Source organism: Anabrus simplex, chromosome 13, assembly GCF_040414725.1.
Source record: "Anabrus simplex isolate iqAnaSimp1 chromosome 13, ASM4041472v1, whole genome shotgun sequence".
NCBI classification, from domain to species: Eukaryota; Metazoa; Arthropoda; class Insecta; order Orthoptera; family Tettigoniidae; genus Anabrus; species Anabrus simplex.
In genome coordinates this window covers 31995922-32009559 of record NC_090277.1, presented here as the reverse complement: position 1 = coordinate 32009559, position 13638 = coordinate 31995922, and the positions used below count along the sequence as shown (strand labels likewise).

General features: G+C 38.1%; 1 protein-coding gene across 1 annotated transcript in view; it reads right to left on the bottom strand.

Annotated features, from left to right (window-relative positions):
• Positions 1-12995: 12995 nt before the first annotated feature.
• The window catches only part of LOC136884873 (uncharacterized), a 92995-nt gene continuing 92352 nt past the window's right edge, over positions 12996-13638 (bottom strand). Inside the window, exon 6 of the mRNA XM_068230025.1 lies at positions 12996-13145. Within this exon, the coding sequence (XP_068086126.1) occupies positions 12996-13145 (150 nt within the window). The remainder of the gene's footprint in view (positions 13146-13638) is intronic.

The following is a 13638-nucleotide window of genomic DNA, read 5'->3' as shown; positions in this document are numbered from 1 at the left end:
CTGACAGAGTAGTAGTGTGCACAACGTTTAATAGAGGGAGCTTTATATATGCAATCTGTACTTTCACTCTACACGAGATATGAATATGGATATTAATTTCTTGGAACGTATCTGTGAAGACCTGAGAGGGAAACCACTACTCATAACTGGCGATATTAACTCCAAGCATAGTTTCTGGGGTAGTCCTGTTAAGGATACTCGAGGAAGACTATTTTATGATTTCTGCAGCTCTCATAATTTGACTATCTTAAACAACGGCAATAAACCAACTTATATACGTTGTAATTCTCAGAGCTTTTTAGATGTTAGTGTTTGTAGTCCCGCGCTTCTTTCATTTATTTATAACTGGAAAGTCAGTGATACACCAATGCTGTCTGATCACGCTTTATTAATGATATCTCTAAAACCTACAGCAGAAATACTTACAATACAAGCCAACAATTACATAACTCGTATCTATAAGACAAAGAATATTAAATGGAATTATTTCCGTCTGTCTTCTAAAAAAATTGCAGACAGTAATGAGAGACATAGAACTCTGTAGTACAGCGGACGAACTAGATCAAGCTGTTAACAAATTAAATAATGATATAATTAATCTAGCTGAAACTAATTTACCTAAACAATCTCAGAAATCTTGTAAAAACTTCTGATGGAATTCTGAACTTGATCTTATGAGGAAACGTGTTCTTGCCTGTTATAGAAGATTTAAATGTAGTCGTTGTCCGCTGCTAAGTCAGAGGTATGAAGAAATATATTTTACCGCTAAAGGGAAATACGAAAGAAATGATGTCAAAAAGGAAACAAGAAAGGTGGAAAGAATTTTGTTCGATTCCTACCAAAAATAATCCCTGGGGACTCATTTGTAACTTATCCAGGAGGCCAGATAATTTTAATAATAATCTTACTACAATTGAGACTTAAAAATGGATTTCGAGATACCGCTGAGGTTTTAATGAACGGATTTTTTGCTGATGAAGTTGATGACACAGATTTACAAGAAGAGATTAGGGTATTTTCTCAAATTCCGCCTGATACTGTAGATGACTTACCGTTCTCGGACCAGGAGGTAGAACGAATAATCCTTTCACAAGATGATAAGAAAGTTCCTGGATGGGATGGCATACCTGCTAATATAATTAAGAACATTCACGTATGCTTCCCACAAATATTTGTTGTTCTATTTAACAGATGTCTCGCTCTACATTTCTTTCCTACTTCCTGCAAACTTGCAATAGTTAAGATAATTCCCAAAGATAGTTCCTTAATATTAGGCACAGTTAAATCATTCAGACCTATTTGCCTCCTTCCAGTACTAGGGAAAATTCTCGAGAAACTTATATTTGATCGAGTTATGTATCACATGTATAATCATGGTCACTTAAGCCAAAAGCAATATGGTTTCACACCTAAAAAATCCACTGAATATGAGGTTCTGTGTGTGGTTGATTGGATCAAAAACATCTTCAAAATTAAGAAGGTAGCTATATTGATATCTCTGGATATAACAGGTGCTTTTGATAATGCCTGGTGGCCTAAAATTTTATCTCAGTTGAAAGAGAAAATATGCCCTAAGAATTTGAATACATTTATACAAGCTTCATTCAATAATCGAAAAGCGAAACTTCGGATTGGAACCACGAACTCCGAACGAAGTATTAGCAAGGGATGCCCGCAAGGATCAGAATGCAGCCCTGGTTTTTGGAACATCTTATATGACGAACTTCTACAATTACCTCTTCCAACAGGGTGTAATATTATTGCTTATGCAGATGATGCCCTCCTTCTAGTTGAATCTGATAATGTACCTAGCAAATTCAGCTTCACGCACCGTATCTCAGTGGTGCTCTCTAAACAAACTTCAATTCAATCCTTCAAAAACTAAAGCCATGTTTGTCTCAAGGAGAAAGAAAGTTAAAAGACCCAAAATTGTTATGAACAATCACAGAATAACACTAGATGATCAACTTCTATATTTAGGTGTTGTGCTTGATAAACAGTTGACTTTCAGGGCACATCTAAATAGATTAAAATTGAAATCAAGCACACTTTTACAAGGACTTACGATTGCTTGCAGACTTTCTTGGGGACTTAACTCTGAGGTTTTACGAATAATGTATCATACAGCATTTGTACCTTTAATACTGTAGTGTGTGTCCGCTTTCCGTAGTACACTGGAAAAGGGATGGGCTCAGGATAAGCTGTTGAAAATTCATAGAGGGTTTGCTCTAAGAATTTCTCGTGCATATCGCACTTCATCTACTCATGCAACACTTGTAATTGCTGGAATAGAGCCGCTGTTTTTAACAGGAATTGGCAAAGCCGAGCTGTCGTTACTGAAGAAAAAGAGAGTATCACCTTCGCCAATTTTGAACATTATTTTAGAGCATAAGTGTCACTTTTTGGAATCTGCTCATCCACGTCAATTCAAGAAACTTATGCGTAAAGATTGCTATAACACACATGACTGTATCATATACACTGATGGCTCCCGCATACCTAGTTCTGATGGAATTGACAGTGTTGGCTGTGCATTTGTAGTCTATGAGAACGATGCTGAAATATTTGCAGCTCAGTGTAAACTTTCTCCCAACTGCTCAATTTTCAGGTAGAACTTTGGGCCTTAAAGTGCGCGTTGCAATGGTGCAAAACTAACAACAAAAGAGCACGAATCTTCAGTGATTCACAAGCTGCATTGAACTCAGTAAACGATAAATATGACTTAAATCCAATAGCTGTCAATATCGGAACAATAGCTCAGGAGTATTAGCACATTTGTACATCTTGGATTAGAGGTCACACTGGGTCTACTGGTAATGAAAAATACATCAGCTGCTACGTCTCTCTTGGTTATTGCATATGATAAATCTCCAATCCTATGTTCAAAGACAAATCAGGCAACATATTTTACATCACTGGAATATTTTATGGACATGTAGTTTAAAAGAATCTGTTACACGAGAAATATTTTTTCCGGAAGTTCAAAATCGACTATTATGTGAAGCATTGGTTCCGAACTTTGTTTTAACTCAATTTTTAGCTGGTCATGGAAAATTTAAATTGTATTTGGAGGACCTTAAACTTGATAGTACAGACGGCTACTTATGCTTTAGTGAATCAGTTCAGACAGTGCATCATTTGATATTTGAGTGTCCAGTGTTTGAAATGGGAAGATATTTTTTGCAAGGTCAGCTGAATAATTGTAATCTGGAATTTTCGAAACCACTGTATAATGTACTGAGCCACACCCTCCCCATCTATCACTACATAAATCAGCGATCCAAGCAATACCTTAGTGAAATATTCATGGGGAACAATATTTGAGGCCCGGATCGTGTCGACTGGGCAAGGCACATACATAACCCTGAGCTGAAAACCCCCCTTGTAATCAGGCAACAAGGGCAAGACTACATCTATTTGAAATAAAAGAAGAAATGGTTTAAACCAGGGGATTTATTAAATAAATGTGAGAGAAAAAAAATTAAACCAAGAAAAGAAAATCACACAAAATAGATAGGGAAATTAATCGTAATACTGATGGACATACCTTGCTCTTTTTCACATAGTTGAAACATGGCGTGAAAACTCACTAATACTCTTCAAAAATATTGATACGTAATTTAAAATGCTCACTGCTCCTCGACACATCGCTATTACAATACCAGCAGCTTCCTTTCATCATAAACTATTCAACCAGGTCGCCCGTTTTACCAAGATTCAAATATCCAAGGCACTCCACCATACATCACATCAGGCACCTAACAATGCGAAACGTTCGCATAACAATAAGCAGTGCCGGAGAACAAAAGGCAGATAAGAATAACGACAGATGAGACTGAGCACAGCCTCCATGGACCAATCAAAGCCAAGACAAGACCCAAAGAATACAATAGGTACGCCCATGCGCAAATATGAAACCAACATGGCGGGTACTCAAGCTGAGCATCAGCCATGAATAATAAATAAATATAACTCTGCGCTGAAAACCAAACAAGGCGCAGAATTTGAAAGACAAATACAACAGGTCAATCGGCATATCAACCTTTCCTCTCCCACACATTCGAACTCACATGCATACCACATTCACGCACACACAATGAGGGTATCGGGAAAATAAAACACGAACGGCCGCTCAGATTTCGTAGTCAAATACAAACCATAAATCATGACTCCACGGTCATTATCAGTGGGTCTCACGTACTCAAATGTTTGCGTGCGACGTGCAATTACACATAAGGTCAGAACTGGACATTACTTTATTCACATCACTGGCATGTTGCGCCTTGTACAACCTGGATTGGTATCTCCTGCGGTCGAGACAAGGGGCACATCACGAGGATCACGCAGTATTAAAGCACGCAGTGCACCAAATCATAACCACAGAGACCCTTTTTCAATTATCACAACAAGACCACAAATACATTCATTCAAAGCACATCGTATGACGGAGCGGAAAGTTGTATGCCATCGACCGTAACATACGGGAATAAATCGTCACCAAATTTAAATATAAACCAACTATCGCGTACCTGTGATTATCAATGGTAAAATCGAATAGCAGTTAGCGTGAAAGGTCCAGGCTTGAACACATTAAATGAATATTTAAAGCATAAAAAGGCCACACCAAACATAGCGGCAGCCATTGTTAGTATCTGCCCCACATAGAACAGCAGAAGAACTCCACAGAGTAAAAATTATCGCTCAGCAAAACGAACGACCTCACAGATAAAAACATAGCGTGTGCTGCTCCCTACTGGACGTCATTAGACTGACACACAAAACTGAAGGAAGCTATTTACATAATTAAATGTCAAATCGTGGAACATGCGATAAGCATGGTTCAGTACTCAAGAGACAATGTTGTTATGTGCAGTTTCTCACATTCATTAACACATTTTTTTGTAAACTAAATTAATAAGAACATCCCTTTGTTGTAATTTTAAACTATAACCCTAATATACCTATGGTAAAATAGGGTTCCTGTATTGTTTATGGATATTAAATAAATAAATAAATAAATAACCTCCCCTCTGGAGTTTCTCATTTCTTAACATTATAGTTTTATTCTGTTTCTTGTAACCTTAATTCTTGCTATTGTTCTTCCATCTCACAATGGTTATGTCATTGTTATGTCAAGTTGATGGATATTTATATAACATAATTTGATAAGCATTGCGTCACCGTTACGAGCTCACTGTCCCTCGAGTAACGTTGTGGATCAGACGCTTGTGGTGTGGTGGTCATTCAAGACATGATTGAGGATGACTGTGGTTTATTGTACCTCATATTAAGTTGCGATGCGATTTAAGGAATGTGATCATTACGACATTTCTTCGGTTTAACGTGCGATGTGATTTTGTGAAAATAATTACTTTTTGTGTGAATATGTCGCGTTTTGACATGTTGCCTACTTGTAAATTTTCTAGTTTCCTACTTCGCATCCTACCACTTGTAATATTTTGAATTTGTTGGTTGGGATGTGTCTTCTTCCCTTCTGGTTTATCTTCTTAATATTATTTCTTGTGTGACTTTTAAATGGTGTGATTTTCAATGCACTCAATTTTCTAGTAGAAAAACTTTGTCTACCAAAAAGTGGTACCCCGCTCTTTTAAAAAAGGTTAATTGGGAGCTCTCAACCCATAATAATCATTATAGCAATTGATTTAAAAAGGTTTTGTCTTACCAAGAGAGAACTGCAGTTCGCTGCAAAATATTCTTTTAAAAAATTAAACGGTTTGTGATTTAATATTGTTCCAATGTATGATTTGATTTCTTCTTATTGTTTTTAATTTTATATTGTTTCATTTTATGAACTATTTATGGGTGTTACTCTCATTTTTTAAATATTCTAGTATATTAAATTTTCATGTGGTTAAAACAATTTAGTATTTGATGGTATTTCACATGAATTGCTCTATCGTATTCCCCTGGATCCACCCTCTGTTGAGGTTCTTTTTGACCTTTGGTTCTGCCCAGATTACATCGCTTCCCAGTCCTGTCTTGTAATTTCATCGAGGCCTACCCTAAGTGGTTGGCATGATTTCACATTGGGATGGCCTCTTGTCTCTCTTGTGGTAGTACTGGCAATCGCAATGAGTTTTTGCGGTCTTGTGGACAGTTGTTTCGTCGTCTTTGTGATCGATTTTCGGTACGTTACATGTTCAAACAGCGTGATGAGTACGAGACTGGGCTTCATACTGGACAAGAGTTCAAATTTTGGTGGATAATATTTGACTACAAATAGCGGAGGAGAGGAAATGTAACTTTTGTGGAACCTGGTCTTATTGTGTTTGTTAAGTGTGGTAATAACCTACAACTGGGGAGTGCTTACGCACTTGGTACTGTAACACTTGTGGCGGCTTGGTATTATGTGTTGGTGAGAGCTATTGGATTGCTGTATTTCAGACTTTCCGTAATTCATGTTCTGGAAAAGCAAGTGTGTGTTTCTCGAGTGATGTATCTTTAAACCACATGTTGGAGTCAGTGAACACAGTATTTTATAGGTACAAAACCTGTGTGATATAACAAGTGCCAATAATGAGATTATGCAAATTGTGTTCATACACATAGCCAGTGAAGGGTACTTATCTACATATATATATGCTCCATTCATCGGACTGACTGCAAATGGAGGCTTGGTCCTCACTTTTGGTTTCCCACAGTTTTTGTTGCCTATTATTGTGTAAAAATGGAGTCTTCCAGCGATTTTTGTGGGCGTTTTTTTATGTATATCTTGGTGTGGTGATTAGGTGCCATGAACGGATATTGTTCAGAATATTTGATTATTTTAGAATCAGTGGAGTTATTTATGAACCTAAGTGCAATCCCTACCTACTTAGTCGTTTTCAGAAGGTTACATATGCCTCATGATGTACCAGTATGCACCTTTAGGTACACACCGTGGGAGAGAAAGAAGTATCATGCTTTTACAAAATTCGAGCGGTCCATTCTAGTGAACTCTGTAGCCCATACTATGGACACTTCTGAACATTGTTTTATTAATTTACTTTAATTCAATCATTTTAGTAATTATTGCAGATAGACTTTATTTAACGACCAAGCATGAGGCGATTAAGTGCTTTTTCATATTTGCATTCATTTTCATCATATTGCAGTGGTTACTTATTAACATTGTATTATAAATAGCGCCCAGCTTGGGGCTATTAAGTATTTTATTTCATTCATATCTGATTATTTTAAATTTTGTAGCAATGGTTATTATTGATATAAATTGTTATTCACATATATTGCAGTGTGTCAGATATTGTATATCCAGTTCGCACTCTAAAAGAAACTTCTTGGCACACCCAAAACGCAAAGATGCGGACGTGTCTAACAAGCGGTCATTTCTCACGCAAATACGATATACATAACCAAGTGCATATTCCACTCACACTTATGACAGAAACTGTTACACACAACGTCCTCAACAAGGGTGAAACTCAATATACCATATATCGTGTTTTCGAAAACTTCACTTAGTAAAATACCAATTATCGCATTTATGCCAAAGAATGTGTTGTCGCAGTACTTCTCTCTCAGAAAACTTCTACCGTCAGTCATCACACCAGTGTGTAAACTCATCACTATATGCAAGCAGATGATCTCGGATATAGAGGATCTGGGAAAATTCCCTACCACATTATTTACAATAATGAAGACGGTCATGAGTGTGTGTAACAAGGTGTTGCCGTTTATGTGCCTACCGCTCACTAGATTGCGTACGATGGTGTTCTAGAAGGCACGACTTGCTAGCAGTGAAGACAAGTGTAGGGGCGCCTACCATTATACGTAAGCAGGTGTTACAAAATTATTGACAAAAATGACGACGATCATCACTATGTGTGAGCAGGTGTTTGCGAAGATATCCCAGTTGAGAAAACTTCTTACCACATGTTTCACAGGAATACGGACGTTCATCGGTATGCGTGGGCAGATGACGCTGAAGATACATCTTCAGAGAAAATTTCTTATCGCACAAATGACAGGAGAATGGACGCTCTTGAGTATGTGTGCTCAGATGTATGCGAAGATCTGCCAGTTGAGAACACTTCTTACCGCACGTTTCACAGGAATACGGACGTTCTCCAGTATGGATGAGCAGATGACGCTTAAGATACAACTTCAGAGAAAACTTCTTATCACATTGATGACAAGGAAATGGGCGCTCTTGAGTATGTGTGGTCAGATGTCCACGAAGATGACCCATTTGGGTGAACTTCTTACCGCATGTTTGACAGGAATAAGGACGTTCTCCAGTATGTGTAAGCAGATGACGCCGAAGATGCACCTTCTGATAAAACTTCTTACTGCATTGTTCACAACAAAGCAGACGCTCATTGGCATGTGTCGACATGTGTTCGCGAAGATATCTAGTCTTAGGAAACTTCTTTCCACATGTTTCACAGGAATGCGGACGTGCATGTGTAAGCTGGTGCTCGCGAAGTTTCATTGCATTGGAAAACTTTTTATCACACGTTTTACATGAATGTGGACGTTCACCACTATGTGTAAGCACGTGTTGTTCAAGTAGGGAATTCCCAGAGAACTTCTTATAACATTGATTACAAGAAAACTGACGCTCACCAGTATGTCGGCGCATGTGTTCGCGAAGGTGACTCTTGTGAGAAAACTTCCAACCGCACGTTTCACAAAAATATGGACGCTCAGCAGTGTGTGTAAAGAGATGCGCCCGAAGATTAGACCTTTGTGAAAACTTCTTACCACAAGTTTTACAGGAATATGGACGTTCACCAGTATGCGTACGGAGGTGTTGCCGAAGTTGATACTTCTGAAAAAACATCTTATTACATTGATGACATGAATGTGGACGTTGTCCTGTATGTGTAATCAGATGTCGACGAAGATTCGACTTAAGAGAAAACTTAGAACCACATTCATTACAACAAAATGCCCATTGTCTAATGGGATGGCTGGGGCTTACTTCAGGGTCATGTATCAAGTCTAGGTTGCACTCATTATGAGTGGGCAAAATGCACATTACCTCACTTCCGTTTTTCAATATTTTGCAGCTACTGTTACATGAACCCTCTGGAACTCCGGTGAATAATGTAACGTTCCCGAATCTAGAAAACAAACGGTTAATATATTTTACGAGTAAGACAACAAAATGAAATAAAATATCCAAAAGTAAATGCAATATATGTACCAAAATTGCTTCTTATCACGTTACATGGAACTCCAAATCATAATTTCCAATTGCTAAATAGAAAGTTTGCACTTAACAACAGCACATCCAAACAATTCAATAGGGTCCAATAGGGAAGGAATGACTGAGAATACTTATCTTAGTGATTTCCTTATGTGCAATCTTCAAGTTTATTTGTAACTGAAACTCATCACATTAGGGATGCCAAATAATACCTAATGTTTTAATAGCTTCAACCTTAGTGATATTACATGTTGACAACATTTCTCTGTCATCTACAGGGACAATGGCAAAGGCTCCTGGACAATTTGATGTTCAGTTGCTGAGATACACATGTGTACTCCAAAGCCAGGACGAAAATTCTGCCTGAAGCTACTCAGATACTTCAAATGAGCTAGTACCTGTCAACACGTCGTCAACGAAAAAAAAGAGATGCAAATAGGGTGAGATTCTGTGCGTTCCTCAGCAAGTTGAACTAGAAATTTCGGAGCAAGGAATGTGGCAGAACTTGTAACAGTAGTAAGGTGGCAGACCTTGATCTCTTCATCATAGGATTCATGCCGCAGAATATTCACAAGACCCCAGCGGTTGGGATGTATTAACACAAATTTTTATATCTTAGCAATATCCCCTGAAAGAGTAACATGTTCTGAAACATAAAAAGATAGACAGGAAATCAGGCTCAATTTCAGGGTCAACCATTTACAAAGAGTTCAAAGCTATCCTATTTCAATGTTTACAACATCTGTCAAACTGAACACTTGGCTTAGATTTCATGCTAGAATTTTTGAGCACACAATGACGGGGCATATAAAAGCTTAATGAGTTAGAAGTCTCAAGGGGTGCAATTTCCATGTGTCCCGTTTCACTGTATTCACCCATGAGAATTACATATAGCTGTTTCAAATGTGGAAATGCAGCAAACTTATATTCAATGTGTATGAGCGTTTTAACATCATTATGCTTAGACTGAGCTACTGGTGACACTTCAGGACGAATAAGAAATTTGCCAACAAAACCGCCAGAAATTATCCATTTGATCATTATTCAAGAAAATGTCCACATGCCCTTTCTTCAGGAGTAAGAAATGGTTCATGGAGTTCTTCAAGCTTCCAAAACCTTTGGAATTTTGTGTAAAGAGGATCAAGATTTATAAGCCTGGCACACCGAACCTTGGCGTTATTCTTAACACAAAACTCAGGAATGGTGCCTGACAATCACCAAGCAAATTTGGAAGTCTACCAAGGTGGGATAACCTTTCTTATGGAAGGTATTAGAAGACAAAATTTCATAGTAGACTGAAGTTATTCGCATGATATAAATAGCAGAATAATGCTTAAATATACTAACACTTAAAATGACAATCTGAGCAATATATCAACTGGAGCATTCAATTTCCTGTGCAGGACGTTGGCTTGTGGTTATATTCACGACTGCACGGTTCAACTTAAATGTATAATCTGACGCAATAGAAAAAGAATCAAGGTTGCATATGGACCTTCCAGTATTGCCTATACCAAATACAGGCAGCAAAAAATCTTAGTACAAATGTCAAGCTTCGTGACAAGACTTCAAGACAGTACGGATAAGTGACTCCCCCATTCCAAAAAAATCTTTAAGTAGTACAATCTCTCCCAAACTGTTCTTTTCTGCTAAACAAGCCATGCTTAACTAAATATTAGAGTGGGTGACACACTTGCAGAAATTCTAACATTTATGTCAAAATTAGGAATTGTTTGGTCATTACCAACTAGTAAGGTTGTCCATTGTACCAGGGGCAGTTGTGTCACTTACACTGTTTAGATACATGAAAAGCAAAAACATAGAGACCAATGGTTATTTCCCTCACAAACTTGCGGCAATAATGTTTGCTTTTTGTTTGTTCGAACTTTGTAAATCAGGATTGCAATGATTATCAAGTTTGCAACACTTACAATTAAAGGAGGTGCTCTTGTTGGTATTGTGAAGTAAAATCTAAATGAATGACAAAATGACCGTGAATCCAAAACAATCAGTACATCCTATTCACAATGCCTTATTTTCAGATATAATGCATGTTGTCCAAAAGGGTCCAAAATCCATGTCACTGCCCCTTGTAATAGTATTAATTACTGGTAAAGCAGAGCCATGGCCATCCTCCTATGCTGGTACTAATCACAGGTATCACACTCATGGCATGTCGCATGAAGGTATTAATCATAGATAATATAGACAAATGGCATGGCACACATAATGGCACCACTCACATGTAACACAGACCTATGGTGTTCCCCACATTAGGGTACTATTCACAAGCAATGCAGACCGATGGCGTTCCACACATAGTGGGACTAAACATGATCACCAACTAGATCAATGATAATTAAAGGAGCCTACCCGCTAGGTAACCAGACCCTATTGGTACGGGAAGCAACAAAATGAAACTTCAACACGTATTCATTGAAAATAATCTAAAGTGAATTATGATGACAAATTAGCATGAATTCAAAACAATCAGTGGATCTAATTGACAATGCTTTAATAACTTCTCTATGCAGGGTAAGATTAGAAATAACTTTAGGATAAAACATACAACTTAATTTGGTGTCCCAATGCTCAATTCTGCATCAGCCTGTTTGCATCCCAGAGTACACATGGTTTCCTTCTTGACAGAGCGAGTTTGCTACATGATTTATAGGTTCTAAAGAACATCCACTCAAGAGATGGTAAATTCGAATCCGCTGCTCAGAAGATAGTTTTAAACTGGTTTCACATTTTCATACCAAGCTGCTTAACATAATGTCCCTGTAGTGTGAAACTGCTTCTCCTCAAAGACTTAGTAGAACTTGATCTCCTTCTTATGGAGTACTCAGTACTCATTTCTGTTACAAAGTTTAGTGAACCGCATATATATCTCTCGGACCTCTTAAGAGACAGACAGACAAGATTACACCTTTATCAAATAGACCCAAATGAATTGCTGTTAAAATTTATACTTCATCCATTCAGATTAAAATAAATGCCTTCCTCACCACCACCATTAAGAATTAAATCCTGAATCTCTGAGTTTTGAGACAGAGAGATTTGAACCCCCAAAAACTACAAATTCTGTAACAGAAAAATGTGTTAACACATGTATTCACTTAGCTAACTGGTATTCATATAATCTTTTGACAAAGAATTGGTTCATCACGAGATTTGACTACTGAATAGTAAGAATGAAAACCTACAACCTGTTTTCCAGTCATTGACCGGGTCAGGGAAGGAATGAATGAAGCTCCCATCTTGTGGCGAGGATAGAAATTGTGATGGCTGCCGAGGCCTGTCACACTCCTGTGAGGCAATGATTAATGACTGACAGATGAATGACATGAAATGACATTCGAGAGTGTTGCTGGAATGAAAGATGACAGGGAAAACCGGAGTACCCAGAGAAAACCTGTCCTGCCTCCACTTTATGCAGCACAAATCTCACATAGAGTGACCAGGATTTGAACCACGGAATCCAGCGGTGCTACCGCCTGAGCCACACAGGCTACTATTGAGTAGTATCACTATCATAATCAAACTTATGTTTGAATGGTCCACCTTATCAATGCTATATTATGCAATGTGTATAGACTATATAGTATTGAAAAGGTGGACCATTAAAACATAAGTTTAATTATTATTGTGACCTCAATTTAATACGGATCAAAATCATGAAGTTCATATCCTATGATATTGAGTAGTATGGCAAGGCAAATATGAACTGTGACATAACAACTTCAACAGAAACAACAGAGAGCACCATCAGTTAGAAATATAACACCTGCAGGAAAAGCTTCTTCCATGGTGTCTGGAAATTCTATACCACCACCACCATGAGGACAACAAATTGTGATAGAGAAGAATGCAGAGAAGCAGGCCAGGAGCCTGGAAGACAGTGACTCCCCAAGCCCATATCACTGCATGTAGCTTGCTGTTGCTCCAGAGGAATAAATCCCACTTGCATTGCCTGGCAGAACACACACACACACCTCTCAATCTCCACATCAGAGTGATATGGTAGCACAGTTCCATTTACCAGCTGCGAACTACTCATTGGTATTTACGCTATTAAATATCAGGAGCTAAGTAGAGGCACCAAAAAAAGCCACATTGCTCAGAAAAGTACAACAACGTAGTGGCACAGCAACAAACACTGGTCTTCTTGCCCCATTCTGAATACTGAAGATGAGAAATCAGAATCTGGATATCAAACACTCATTTCCAATCTACAATATTATCACCAAGCTTCTGCCCAATACCACAAGAGATTATCGCCTAGAAAATCGGGACAGCAAAGATGGCCATACCATCATAACTTCTAGAAATTATTACGCAGTACTAGTCAACAAAATAAGACTGGCGCATTTTGGACACATGCCGCAGCACAGAACCTGGCTCAACAATGCGGCGCCTTTGAGTCCAGTCTCCTCCTAGTCAGTGGTGGCACAAGGTTGATAGCA